This window comes from Copadichromis virginalis, linkage group LG2 (assembly GCF_057382275.1).
Source record: "Copadichromis virginalis isolate Kocher_CV1m ecotype Utaka linkage group LG2, C_Virginalis_male_GT1.1, whole genome shotgun sequence".
In the NCBI taxonomy this organism is placed as follows: Eukaryota; Metazoa; Chordata; class Actinopteri; order Cichliformes; family Cichlidae; genus Copadichromis; species Copadichromis virginalis.
This window is the reverse complement of record NC_140619.1, coordinates 23,101,653-23,115,131: the sequence shown is the minus strand read 5'-3', so window position 1 is coordinate 23,115,131 and position 13,479 is coordinate 23,101,653. Positions and strand designations below refer to the sequence as shown.

General features: G+C 44.4%; 1 protein-coding gene across 1 annotated transcript; it reads right to left on the bottom strand.

Annotated features, from left to right (window-relative positions):
* Positions 1 to 6,706: 6,706 nt before the first annotated feature.
* LOC146717308 (POU domain, class 3, transcription factor 4-like) lies at positions 6,707 to 9,253 on the bottom strand. The gene has a single exon (XM_085474256.1). It carries the CDS (start codon positions 9,179 to 9,181, stop codon positions 8,096 to 8,098), a length of 1,086 nt encoding a protein of 361 aa, XP_085330382.1. The 5' UTR covers positions 9,182 to 9,253; the 3' UTR covers positions 6,707 to 8,095.
* Positions 9,254 to 13,479: the final 4,226 nt, after the last annotated feature.

Sequence of the window (13,479 nt, the reverse complement as noted above, 5' to 3'; positions counted from 1 at the left end):
TTAAAAAAAAAAAATTCCCCCAGGGATCAATAAAGTATTCTGATTCTGATTAAATGACGATCAGCGGCAATAGTTTAGGGTTTAAATTCTCACCTACCATACAAATGTTGCAGTGGAAATCGACTCATCAGACCAGATGATGTTGTTTTCAATCTTCTATTATCTAGTTTTTCTCACTCACCATCGATAACTCCACAGTTTTCCCTTCTCCTCAGGTTAAGAGCCTTGGTGTCATCCTAGACAGTTCACTTTGCTATAAATCTCACATCAATAATCTCACCCGTTCTGCCTACTTCCATCTACGTAACATTAACAGATTGCTTCCTTCTCTTTCCACCCAGTCTACGTCCATTCTTGTACATAGGCTTGTTACCTCCCGTATTGACTACTGCAATTCTCTTCTGCATGGTCTCCCCCAAAAATCCCTCCATAAGCTTCAACTGGTTCAGAACTCTGCTGCTCACATTATCACCAGAACCCCCTCCTACCAGCACATCACCCCTGTTCTTCAGGAACTTCACTGGCTCCCTGTGAAATTCCGGATAATTTTCAAACTTCTTCTGCTCACCTTCAAGGCTATTCATAACCTCGCTCCTTCTTACCTTTCTGACCTGTTAACCACCACTTGTTCTGCCCGTTCACTCCGTTCTTCTTCTTCTATCCAGCTTACTGTACCTTCCTTCCGCCTCACCGCCATGGGAAGCAGAGCTTTCAGCTGCTCTGCTCCCAGGCTGTGGAACTCTCTGCCCCCTGAAATAAGAAATATTGGTTCTCTCCCCCAGTTTAAATCCCAACTCAAAACTCATCTGTTCAAATCTGCATATTCACTGTGAATCCACTGTTTGTTCATTTTATCTTGTGCTTTTATTTTATTGTTCTTATTCTGCCATTGTTTTACTAGGTGTTTTATCCTATTGTAAAGTGTCCTTGGGTGACTTGAAAGGCACTCATAAATAAAATTTATTATTATTATTATTATTATTATTATTAGTTTCGGTGAACCCTAGTAAATTGTTGGCTGTTTTCTATTCTTAGCTGACAGAAATGGCACCCATCATGGTCTTCTGCTACTTTAGCCTAGCTGCTTCTAGATTAGACGTTCAGAGATGCTCTTCTGCACATCTTGGTTGTATCAACTGGTTGTTTGAATTGCTGTTGCCTTCCTATCAGCTCAACGCAGTCTGTTTTATCTTCTATCACCTGGTTATGTGGGAAAATCTCAGCAGATGAGCAGTTTCTGAAACACTCAGGCCAGCCTGAGTCTGCACCAGCAATCATGCCACAATCAAAGTCACTCAATCACCTTCTCCACTGATGTTCAATTTGAACTTCAGCACGTGGCCTTGACCTCACATGTATTGAGTCGCTGCCATGTGACTGGCTGTGTAGATATAGATGTTAATAAGCAGTTGATCCATTGTGATACTCACCCTGAGTGTAATTCTAGTGAAAAACAAACAAAAAGAGTTGAGGAAGGAAAAATGTCAATCACCTCCACCTGTGAAAGCATCCCTGTTTTGGAGGTTGTCTCATTGTTGCCCCTCTACTACACCTGTTGTTCATTTTATTGACACCAAAGTAATTGAAACTGATTAACAACACCCTCTGCTACACTACCAGTCAAAAAGTTTGGACACACCTTCTCATTCTTTATTTTCATGACTACTTACGTTGTAGATTCTCACTGAAGGCATCAAAACTATGAATGAGCACATGTGGAATTATGTAGTAAACAAAAACGTCTGAAATAACTCCAAACACGTTTTAGATTCTTTAAAATAGCCACTACTGCTTTGCACACTCTTCATCGCCTGCAATGGTTTCCAACACTCTTGAAGGTGTTCCCAGAGATGCTGAGCACTTGTTGGCTCTTCTGTCGGTCCATTTCATCCCAAACCATCTCGACTGGGTTTAGGTCAGGTGACCGTGGAGGCACTCCATCACTCTCCCTCTTGGTCAAATAGCCCTTACACAGCCTGGAGGTGTGTTTGGGGTCATTGTCCTGTTGAAAACTAAATGATGTTCCAACTAAAATAGCTTTAACAGTTGTGTCAGAAAAAAAAAAGTTTTTCGTTTGCGAACTTGAGTGAACCGGTTCTTTCCAAAATACCTGCGCATCTCGAGCCGCTTCTCCTTCCCTTTGTTCCCCTGCCTCCCCCAACAAACATCAATGACCTGCAGCGGGTTCTAGCCACCACTAGGTGGTATTACCTTCCAGTACATGCCAACTTCCACAAGCGTTGAACACGCAGCGTCCCAGGTTGGATCCGTGTCCTCCTACCCTGATGTAAATCATCAGTCTCGCCTGCTTCCATTTTGTCTGCCCACCCCACCAGCACCACCTCCCCACCCCGCTCCCCTGAGGATATGAGCTCCTCTAAGCAGTGGCGTGTTAAAGGAGAAGCGCGCGTCTGCGTGTGAGTGTCTGCGTGTCGGAGCTGTCACGAGCAGACAGCAGAGGATGGAGGGTCTAGGCAGGAAAGCAGATGGATTGAGGCACGAGGACTGCTCCCATCACAATGCGCGCGCACACACACACACACACACACACACACACACACACACACACACACTTTGGCCCAGGGACCAGCTGTTGTCCTTTTCCTGAAACTGTCTGAGCTGACTCCCTCCTTCTCTCTCTGTCCTGGATTAGATGCATTTTGCAGTCATCGTGGGAGCTAAGAGGTAAACAGTGGGGCTAATTGCTTTGACATACTGCTCTTTGTTTTGGCCTCCTGGTGCTAATCAACCACTCGGCTAATAAGTCTGCCTGGCAATGAAAACACCACCGCGCTTAGGCTGGGAGGAAGGAGGAGAGCGGGACAGGTCTCTTCTCCGCTCACTCAAACCGATGCAGTCGTATCTGCAGCCCACACTCGCGTCTCTTCCACGGCTCCCACAGTGCTGCTGTGGCTGGGTAGCGCCCCGCTCAGGTGTGAATCTATTTATCCTCATTAACGAGCGTCTCCCTAAAGTCAGCCAATTAACACGCTGCTCCTAATGAAGCCATTAGCTGTCAGATGAGGTAGAGGCAGTGGCTGTCATCGGCCCACTGTGCGCGTGTTCGCGCGCGCGCGCTCCTGCAGCTAATAAAAGCGGGAGAATTAATGGAGTGAGCGCGTGTGATAATGAGTTAATGTGGAACAAGCAGGACGAGCGGTGATCAGCCCCCTGTCTCAAATGAAGATATCAGACACAGTGATTTACTCACTGCGCCACAAACAGGCCTTTCTTCTGTGTGTGTGTTTCCACGTTCGTGGGTTCCCCTATAAACCTGGCACTTTGTACAGCTTAATCGTGGGCCACGTGTGACCACCCTAACGTCACATCAACAAAAAAGTGCAGCCTGGAAAATGTCAAGCTGTACTGTATCGCTTTGTGTTCACATGTTGCTTAATTGATGGATCACACTGCACAGCGGTAATATAGCTTTAATTGACTGCAAAGGCATGAATGACACAGCCTAGACAGAGAGGAGCAACCGGATGTCAGAGGCAGCTGTTCCACTGACACGATTTTTATTATTAATTACTGACCCGGTGTGGGGGGGGCACACTAGTGATTCTGGGATTTTAAAGGGCTTCATCAGTGACTCCACTCATGTGAGAAACCTGGAAAACTCACACATACAAAAACTAAATTTATGCTTTTGCCAGGAGAGATGGAGCAATCCTTTCTGGAAGAGTCAAACCCACCCAACCTAACAGTTAGCCGACCCTGGTGTCACAATACCAGAGCTGAGGAGGTGAAACTGATTTCAGCTTACACCTGTTTGCAGATGCGCCCCCTTTCTCCCTCCTCATCCTCACCCTGCTTGCTTTTCTTCTGTCTCTCCACCGTCCAGTTGGAAGGTATACAGAGCTGACTGTCCTCCAGTGCATCAGCACCAGCGGCGATAAAGCAGCTGTGAAGTTTGCTCTCTCTCACTGAGACATTGTGCTCCTGCAGGACCAGGAGGTTATAATCCTACAGAGGCTGAAAAATGCTGTGGTGTACATTATAATCGGCCTGCAACAAGTGTGAACATAAAGACAAGACTCCAAAACAACTAAATCAATTCCCATGAGAGGAAGTTAACTTTTTTTCTTTATGCTCTGAGTCCAGAGCTTATTTATGAAGAATGAATCAAATCTTTCCCTCTTTTCTTCCTCTAGCTTCACCTGAGGCCTCTCAGACTGAACCACTTGGTCCTAACAGATTGTAAGGTGTGTTTTATTGAAGAGTTTGCTTGTCTCCTTGGAAATCTTTGGATCGTTTTCCATAAACATCCACTATAATAATAACTATTTGCTTTACTTCTTTTTATTCCTGTATCAAACGTTGTCATTTTTTAAATTTCTTTAGTCCGCGTAATAGTGGTCATGTTTACTGAACTTTATTTTAAAGTTTTGGTAGGAATATATGTTTGTCATACAAATCCTGCCAGGTCTTAGGCAGTTCGGATTAGGCAAAAGTGAAAAAAAGAGAAATAAAAATGAGGGGCTGAACTGGTCACATGTGGTTGAATACAGCAGGTATCCAGTTCTAAGCAGAAAGGACGCAGTACGATAGGTAACGCAGCAGACACAGCAAACATTAGGAGAGCGGATCATTTTATACACTTTAAGTTAAAGGAAGAGACAGGACTGGTGTCCAAAAGTGAAAGAACCACGTGGCAGACGAGCAGCCGACATTCATTACTCCCATCCTCTCATGTGGTGCTGCTGTTTGGCTCTTCTCTGTGCTCTTGCTATGGCAGATAGACTGCAGCCCTGTCTAATTAAAGAGAAATGTGATGTTGAGTGTCCTTGCTTTAACCTCCAACGTTTTACTGCAAACAGTATATCAGCCCCTTCTGCTCTTTCCTGCCTTCCCCAGAATCTTTGCACCACCTGAAGTTACTTTAATCACAACGTGTTTCAGTCGTTTCACTGAGCTTGACAGATTGTATTAATATTATTATGATTATGGGCAAAGTAACAGTATAAAAAATACAGGAAAACAGTTTATTTAATGGTTTAACTTTCAGACAGATTCTTTGAAAGAGAGAATAGATTAAAAGAGAACAAAAGGTTAGAGAAGAGATGTAATTATGAAAAAAAAGAAAAGGTGTGAGTCAGCTGCTCCCATTATAATCTGCACGTAAACAACTCTGCTCATCCTCCAAAACTGCTACTGCACAACTTCACCACTCCTGCCTCTCTATTGTCACTCAGTCACTCAGGATCTGATTCAGAAGCTCAATTATTTGCCAGAGCGCCGAGCCGAGCCAACCTGAAGCGTTTTTTTCTCCTTTTTTTTTTGAAAAATAATTACCTGAAGTTCATCATTCAATACCTCTGAAGTATGCTTTCATCTTGCACCTGTTATCTTTTTTCCCTTCTTCTTCTTTACTCAATATCCTTTACACAATCTCCCCAAGTCAGTCATTTTTAAAACTGGTAAGTTATTCACGCCGAGGTGCTGGTTACTCTTTAAAAACATATTTGGATGGGTTTGCATGGGGAAGGAGAGGTGGAAGAGGCTCAAGGATACCGCAGCGCCGCCGTGGACCTTGGCTTGCTTTGCTTTATTTGCTCGGCTTCTGGGTTCTTCCTTCCTTCCAGGGTCATTTTCTTCCTCCCAGAAGCTGGGGATTATTTCAGACTAAAATAGATGGATAGAATCAATCAGCCATGGTTTTACTTTTCTCTTCTTCTACATTACCCCCCCCCCCCCTCCTCCTCTTCACCTCCACCCTCACACCCTTTTCTTTCCCCTTCTCCTCCCTCTCCTCTCTCCTCTCTCTCTCTCTGTCTCCCCCACCCCCCTCTCAGGGCTGCAGACTGAGGAGATGCATAAATTCAGACACATTAGTATTCCAGTCAGGCTCCCCATTTCAAGGCAAGGCCTAGCACCCTTCCGCCTCTCCTCTCCTCCCTCTCCCTCTTTCACTTTCCCTCTCCAGATCTATTTTTGAAACATTTAAGCAGTACTGAATGCATCTACTTATTTCCAAAACCATCCCTAAATTATTTTGGGGCATTATGATGTTTTTCTTTCTTTTTTCTAAAGGGGGAGTACAGCTTTATTTTGCCCTGGCATGGCCAATTATACACAGCCATAGCCTTTGAAATGAGATTCATCTGCTTCTGATTGTGTGTGTGTGTGTGTCTGAGTATATGTGTGTCATTGTGTTTTGCTGTCAGGCCCAGCGGCCCAGGCGATAAATCACGCATGTCTGATTGAGAAGGGCAGAGGGCCCGGACAATAACATTTCAGTGGAACTGCAGGAGAAAGCGTCTCAGTTTGCAGTGCAGGGTCTCTGTGAACCACTGGATATTTTACAGCTGTTAGTTGTAGAGATTTATTTATTTATTTGTTATTTATTTGGCAAAAGATGCCTCTTGACATGACATTGAGGCCAAGTGAAGGTTACGCGGCCTAACAATATAATTCACCTAAATATAAGAGTTTGAAAGCAGCATTAAGGGACTGATCTGGTGACTTTGCAGAATTAATCACAAGCTCAGCTCGAACCATTTCCCACACAGAATGCTCCACATTATATACAAGCTTTTAAAAGCAATATTTTTTTAAAGTGCTGTGATTCATTTAAATTATTGCTTTGTTTCCATAACAATAAGAGGAAGCTGTGATTTAAAAAAAACAACTTCTGAATAGTCTTTACTTTTCTAAAAAAAAAAAAAAAAAGAAAATCAGAAGCTGACTTCTGCTTCGGACAGTGAGCAGTTGTAGCAAGAAATGGTTTATTACAACATACATAGTTTATTTCAAAAACATAATACAAGCTTTATACTGAAAATAAATAATTACTTGAGCTGTCATTGAAATTTGGAATAAAACCGCCGAAACAGTTCATTCAGTCTTATTGAAAATAATTTTTTTCTTTGTTTTTTGATTTTTAAATTTTTCGCGTGTTTGTTTGCTTTTTTCTTTCTTTTAAAACACTGCTAATCAAGTGCGTGAATAACTAAGATCATTTATTTAAATTAATGACTTCAAAAGGGTAATATATAAAACTGTACAATATTCGAAAAAATACTTAAGAAATAAACCAAATAACAGGAGTATTTAAGATTATAAAATTTCGATAGTGAACGTACATTAAAATTATAGGCAGGTGTATAGCGTTGCTTTCTAGACTCTCGGCTCTTTCGTGTCCTTTTTCAGAGTCCGCACAGTTTAAATGGTCGAAGATGATCGAAATAAAAAAAGAAGTAAATGAATAAATAGAGCTGCAACTGCGCGTGGCTTCGTACAACCCTCGTAAGCTACAGGCCAAAAGTAAAAGAAAGCAAAACAGTCCTCCAAGAGTCATGTAGAGTGGCTGCACAGCTGGAATGAGGGCCTAAGGTTGCAAATGCACAAAAAGAAAAAAAAAATACAGATCTTCTACGTTACAAAGTAAATGACTGTAAATATGAGGAGAACTAAGGCGTTGGAAAAGCCCGAGGGGGAAGCGTGAGGTGGAGTGTAAAAAATGGCCTCTGGTGCTGGTACAAATCAATTAAGAACAGTAACATTATTATTATTATTATTATTATTATTATTGTTATTATTGGTGTTGTTGTTATTATTACTGGTTCCACGCCGCCGATCGTGGGTACAACGGGAGCACGGCGTGTGTGAGGAAAGCCACGAAAACAACAATAAAAACAAAACCATCAGTCCCATCTTATCGTTATTACCGAGCTGATGTTAAAAACGGTGACACACACACGCACACGCATACACACACACACGCACAAACCAAAGGCGCTGGCAGGTTATTAGGCACATTTTTTGTATGTATATCCGTGATGGAGAGAAAAAAAAGTGGCGGGCTCTCCCAAAAAAGAAAATAGAAAAAGAAAGGTGATCTGGAATGTGATGTTTGATATGCCGCTATAGGATAATGCCCTCGTGGCAGGAAAAACAATGACGAAGGCTGAACAGGTATCTCTGTTATTGTTTCAGTGCTGGAGGCATCCGGGCGAGTCTGTACCGGGACAGGTGCGGAGGGCTACAAGGTGCCACCGCGCGTCCGAGCGCTCGAGAGTCTGCACCGGGTGGAGGTGGAGGTGTGTGTCGGAGGGGGTGGGGGGCGTGGGGGGGATTCCTCCAGGTGCTTCGGTCAGAGATCATGGCACGAGGAGGCGTCTCCCGCGCTCCCGCTGTGAGAATAGGGTCCCTCGTGGGGCGGCTGCTCTCCGGGCGGTGTCATGCGCTTCTCCTTCTGCCTCCGGTTGCAGAACCACACGCGCACCACCTCCTTCTCCAACTGAAGCGAGTCCGCCAGCGACGTGATCTCCTGCGCGGAAGGCTTGGGACACTTGAGAAAGTGCGTCTCGAGAACTCCCTTCACGCTCACTTCGATGGACGTCCTCTTCTTCCTCTTTCTCCCCTGAGCTGCTATCTTGTCTATACTGCTGGAGCTGCCCGTGGACGAGTCCGCCTCCTCCAGCCACTTGTTCAGCAGCGGCTTTAGTTTGCACATGTTTTTAAAGCTCAGCTGCAAAGCCTCGAACCTGCAGATAGTAGTTTGGGAAAAGACGTTACCGTACAGCGTGCCCAGAGCCAAACCCACGTCCGCCTGCGTAAAGCCCAGTTTGATTCTCCTCTGTTTGAACTGCTTGGCAAAGTGCTCCAGCTCGTCCGAAGTCGGCGTTTCCTCGTCGGAGTGGTCGTGGCAGTGGTGTCCGCCGAGGTCGCTGTGCTCGGGGCTAAGTGTGTCCCTGAGGCCCGGGTGCATGCCTTGGCCCTGCGGGTTGGGTGGAGGTGTGAGTCCCCCGTGGTCCAGCATGCCGTTGACAGTGAAGCCCGTCTGGGAGTAGATGTTGATCTGCTGCCCGCTGGTGATCGAGGAGTTGTGGGACACCGGAGTACCCCAGGCTCCCGGGTGGTTGCCATGGTTGTTGTGATGAGGAGAGTGATGCGCTACGTGCGGAGAGCGGTGATGGATGATGCCGAGCTGGAGGTCTTCTCGGCCCGGTTTCACGTCCTGCTGCTCCATGGAGGCCGACCAGGGGCTCCCCTCCGACAGGTTGCTTGCCCACTGGTGCCCGAGGGAGTGCCCGTTCTGGACACTTTGCAGGTAGTCACTCTGGAGCAGTTTCTGATGTCCTCTGTAGGGGCTAGCAGGCTGCATGGCCTGGCTCTCCGGGTGGATCATGGGACTGGAACTGAGCAGGGTGTAGGGGCTAGAGGCAGCTGTGGCCATGCTGGCTGCTCAACCCCACTAATGCTACTGAAGAGAGGGAGCAGCTCAGCCTCTGACATCTCCCTCTCTCCGGAGGCTCAGCAGCAGCTTGGGAGTGACTGACAGCCTCCACCACCACTCACAGTCCGACCGAGACGCGGTGACGACACGTCTCCGCCAATGACGGCGCACACCCGAAACCTCCGCCTCCGGCAGCAGAGCTGCGGGTAGGAAAAGGTTTACAGGCTGTCGAACCGGAAGTGTGTCGGAGTGCTGGTCCAGTGGGTCTGGCTGTGGAATGATGTGAGCGTGGAGCGCAGTTCCTGTTTATTAATTAAAGTTTCCAACTGATTTACGCACGAGTTTATTGCTGCTCCTGTCACCCTTGAGCGCGCGCAAAGAAGGAGATTAAAGCGCAATGGCATTTCTTAGACGTGCCAGCACTTAATTTAAAAGGATACAATTAAACTAAGAGCAGTTCTCACTGCTAATTATTAACTTGGAGAATATTTCCTCAGGTGTTTGTAGAATGACACGTCTGGAGAGAGTGTTTCAGGCAAAATTGCTTTACGCACGGGCTATCCATAATCCCGAGCTTGTGAAAATATAACACACATGTTTGACTTTACTCTTGCCGTCTTTCTCTCCAAAACTGGAATATTCATAAAACACATAGAGATATGAAATAATATTTCTACAAGAGCCCAAAATCCACATCTGCTCACCTGACACATTTTCCCAGAAGGAAAACGTCTCCATGTTACCCACGTTCAAAGAGATAAACGCGAGCACAGCCAGTAGACACTTATCACTCCCAGTATTTAAGAATCTCATCAGGTCTTCTCAGAGTTGGGGAAAAAAAGATCTGCAAATCAGCGAGCTAACTTAGCGGCGTAATTATATTTGCCATTAGAAGACTGCGTTGCAATCTCCTTATTGGTCTGAAATTCCATTAAATATATTGCTCGAGCTCCCAGGTTAAGCTTGATTTAAATTTGCATACATTTTCATACATTTAGAAGAAATAAAAGAAGGCTGCAGCCACCAGAAAGTCATTAAAGAGCGCCGAGTATAGCCGAGCTACACGCTGCTGGTGGAAGACAGAGGAGGAGGCCGGAGCAAGGTGAGCTGAGCGCGGGCTATAGAACTTCGGACAGGGATGTGCTGGAGGGTGGACGGGGCCTCGATAACCGTGGTGGGGTGGGGGTGACAGACGGGCAGTTAGCTGTGAGGATGGCAGGATGTTTGCGCTCTTAACTCTTACATGGTGCAGTAGATTCGCCTGTGGATGGAAGGATAATTAATCAGATACGTTTTGTCGTGTCTTTATTCTCATTCTGCTGCGGCCTTACGTGTAAATTCCCTATGTGTCTGCGTCTGTGGAAGTTGGGTGAAAGTGGCTGAATATTTGATGTGAATGGCAGTGTTGTTCCAGTGGCCTAGTTTGCTGAATTGGGTTGCTTCGTTTGGAGCTGTTATGGGACTGGAGGTGGGGGGGAGAGAATTAAATGCAAAATATAAAGTTATTGCGCAGCGTTAGTAGCGGCTCTCGCAGTTTCATACGTGTCATATTAAATGACACGCACCGTGAAGTGATTTTGGAGGATGGGGGTCTCCATTTCAAAAGAAATAAAAAGGATCTTCCTGGGAAAAAAACAATTAATTAATTATATGTAAGACGAAAAATTGAACAAAATGTAAGATTTTAAATTCAGATTTACTCGAACTAAATTTGAATATAAAAAACATTTTTTTTCTCTTTCTTTTTCATTTTCGGGTCTTTACAAAGATGAAGTCTGCGGGTTTTTTTGTGGTGCATAAAGCAGACAGGAGAGGGACTTTGAGAGGGGGCTGTATTGCTCTCGATAGTCTAAGTTTCTAAGTGTAACAGATGCTTCTCTAGAAACTGCTCCTTGTGCCGATTCCTTTTATTCGCGTCAACATTTTTCTGCCGTCGAGCGCGTTTCCATAGCGAGGCGAATAAAAGGCAAATCCCCGCTCCGCGCCTCCAATAAAGAGCCCATTCACAGATAACCCGAGCCAGCCCTGCTACACTTACACCACGCACTAACACTGCAGACTCTATCTTAAACCAGTGCGCACTAGTGCTAAATAACTCCAACTAACTGACTTATCATTTCTTCATTTTATTTTTATTTTATGTGTGTGTCTTTGTGTGTTAGTGTTGCTTCGTGGAGCGTTTGTTCAGCGGCTTGTTTGTGTTTGCCTGGCGGCTGTAAGCGAGTCTTAACCAGTGATTATCTTCTGACTCGGGCTGTTTACTGTATAAGCAGAGAAGGAAATAAATAGATTTGTTTCACGACTTCATTTAGGCAGACTAAAATAAAATTATAAGGTAAACAAGAAAACAAAAATGGATTCAGTTTTCAGGAAAAAGGAAAAGAAAAGCAGTGTCCCTCCTTCCTCGCGTGGCACGCGTGGGACTGTAAATAAATGCTTCTATTTACACTAAAAAAAAGAAACAGATTCACTCAAAACCGAATGCGAGTAGAGTGTCATATCCACCGTCATGTTTATTAAGGTCTCTAATAAACCGCGTATTGATTGCAAGTTTGAAACATGCACTCGCGAGCGCAACATTTGTGTTCAGCACTGCTGATTAATATCTCATGTGAGGTCACTTTAATTATATATATGCCGCAGAACAGAGCAGAGAGAGACAACATGACAGGTTTCCTTTGGAGAGTCTGAGTCTTGGCTCTATGATGTTTCTAACTTTAAAGGCATTGTTACATTTTTTCCTCTTATAATAATTGACAAGTGCTTCAGTTTTATTGTTATAGTTTGGAAGCTTTTCCCCAAAAAAATATTATTTAAAAAAAATGACAGTGGAGTTGCGTTTCATATGCAAGGTTAGAACTGCAGCTGACAGTCGTGAAGTATTTTATATTGTTTTATTTTTTTATTTTTTTTGCCTCGATCTTGGCCGTTCAGGTCACAACATTAATGCTGTAGCTTTTCTATAAATCAGACTCAGTCTGCTGTGGAGACAGCTCTGGGCCTCGGGGCGGGACCTGCCACTTGGTGTCGTGACCTTTGCAAACTTTCCCCACGAAGCTTAAATCTCTGCTCCTCGGTGTTAGAAGCGTGCATGACATAAACGTTATTTCCCGGCTTGTTTCCTATCAAAATAAGAAGGGGGATGAAAACACTTTTATTAATTTGTATTTATGAGGTTCTTGTAGTTTATTTTTCATAAGCACATTTTTTTATCATCATCATCATCATTATTATTATTATTATTATTATTATTATTATTATTATTATTATTATTGTTGTTGTTGTTGTAGTTTCTTTGGTTTGGCTTCTTTTAAAGGAATCTCGATCCATCCATGTCACCTCTGAGTCTAAACTTGTGCTTGTGCTCTCATCCCTGACACCCGCCGCGCACACTTTACAAGCTCCCAGACAGTAAAATCGATATCCCCATTAACCCGTGACGTCGCTAATAAAGGATAGTGACACCGGAGGGGAGTGTGTGTTTGTGAGGGGGGGGTGCGTCTTTTACAGAAACACACCCGAAACTAAAATGTCTTTTAAAAATTATTTATCATTTTTTTAAAGCGCTGGTTTTGACACGGAGCTGTCAGTCACAGACTCCATTGTTACCTCTGTGTTTGTGTCCAGCAGAGGTTTTAAACACACACACACACACACACACACACACACACACACACACACACACACACACACACACACACACACACACACACACACACACACATCGGACACGCCAGTGAGTGAGTGTAGCCGACGTGGAGCTAAAACTCATCCCCATGAGAGCACGCCGGTGTAAATGTACATTCATAATGCATGAGGCCCGGTGCGTTTGTTTGGTCTGCACTGTTCAAGAGGCAGTTTGTCTCACTGTGTGTGTGTGAGAGAGAGAGTCAGACATCTGCGCATCATGGCATAGAGAAGGTCTTCAACAGGTTTAGAATGAAGACTTTTGTGGAAACAAATCTATGTGAAGGTTATCCCATTTTCAGATTTTCCACCGGAAACGTCCATTATGTTATTTATGGGGGGGGGGGGGGGGGGGGGGTAGATAACGGGGGTAGATAACGTCTAACATGGGCACTGGTGATCAGAGCTTTAGCACTGCAGCAACACAAAATGTGTCATTCATTAAGAACAAATTTTTATAAAATGTTACTTTTATTTTGAAAATTTCCCCCCTCAAACAGAGATTAACAAGACCTTTCCTGCTTCCTGTGACCTCTAACATTTATTTAATCTGTGAAGGAAAAGTGCAGTGAACAGATTTGGGGAGGGAGATCTTAGATTAAATTTAAAAA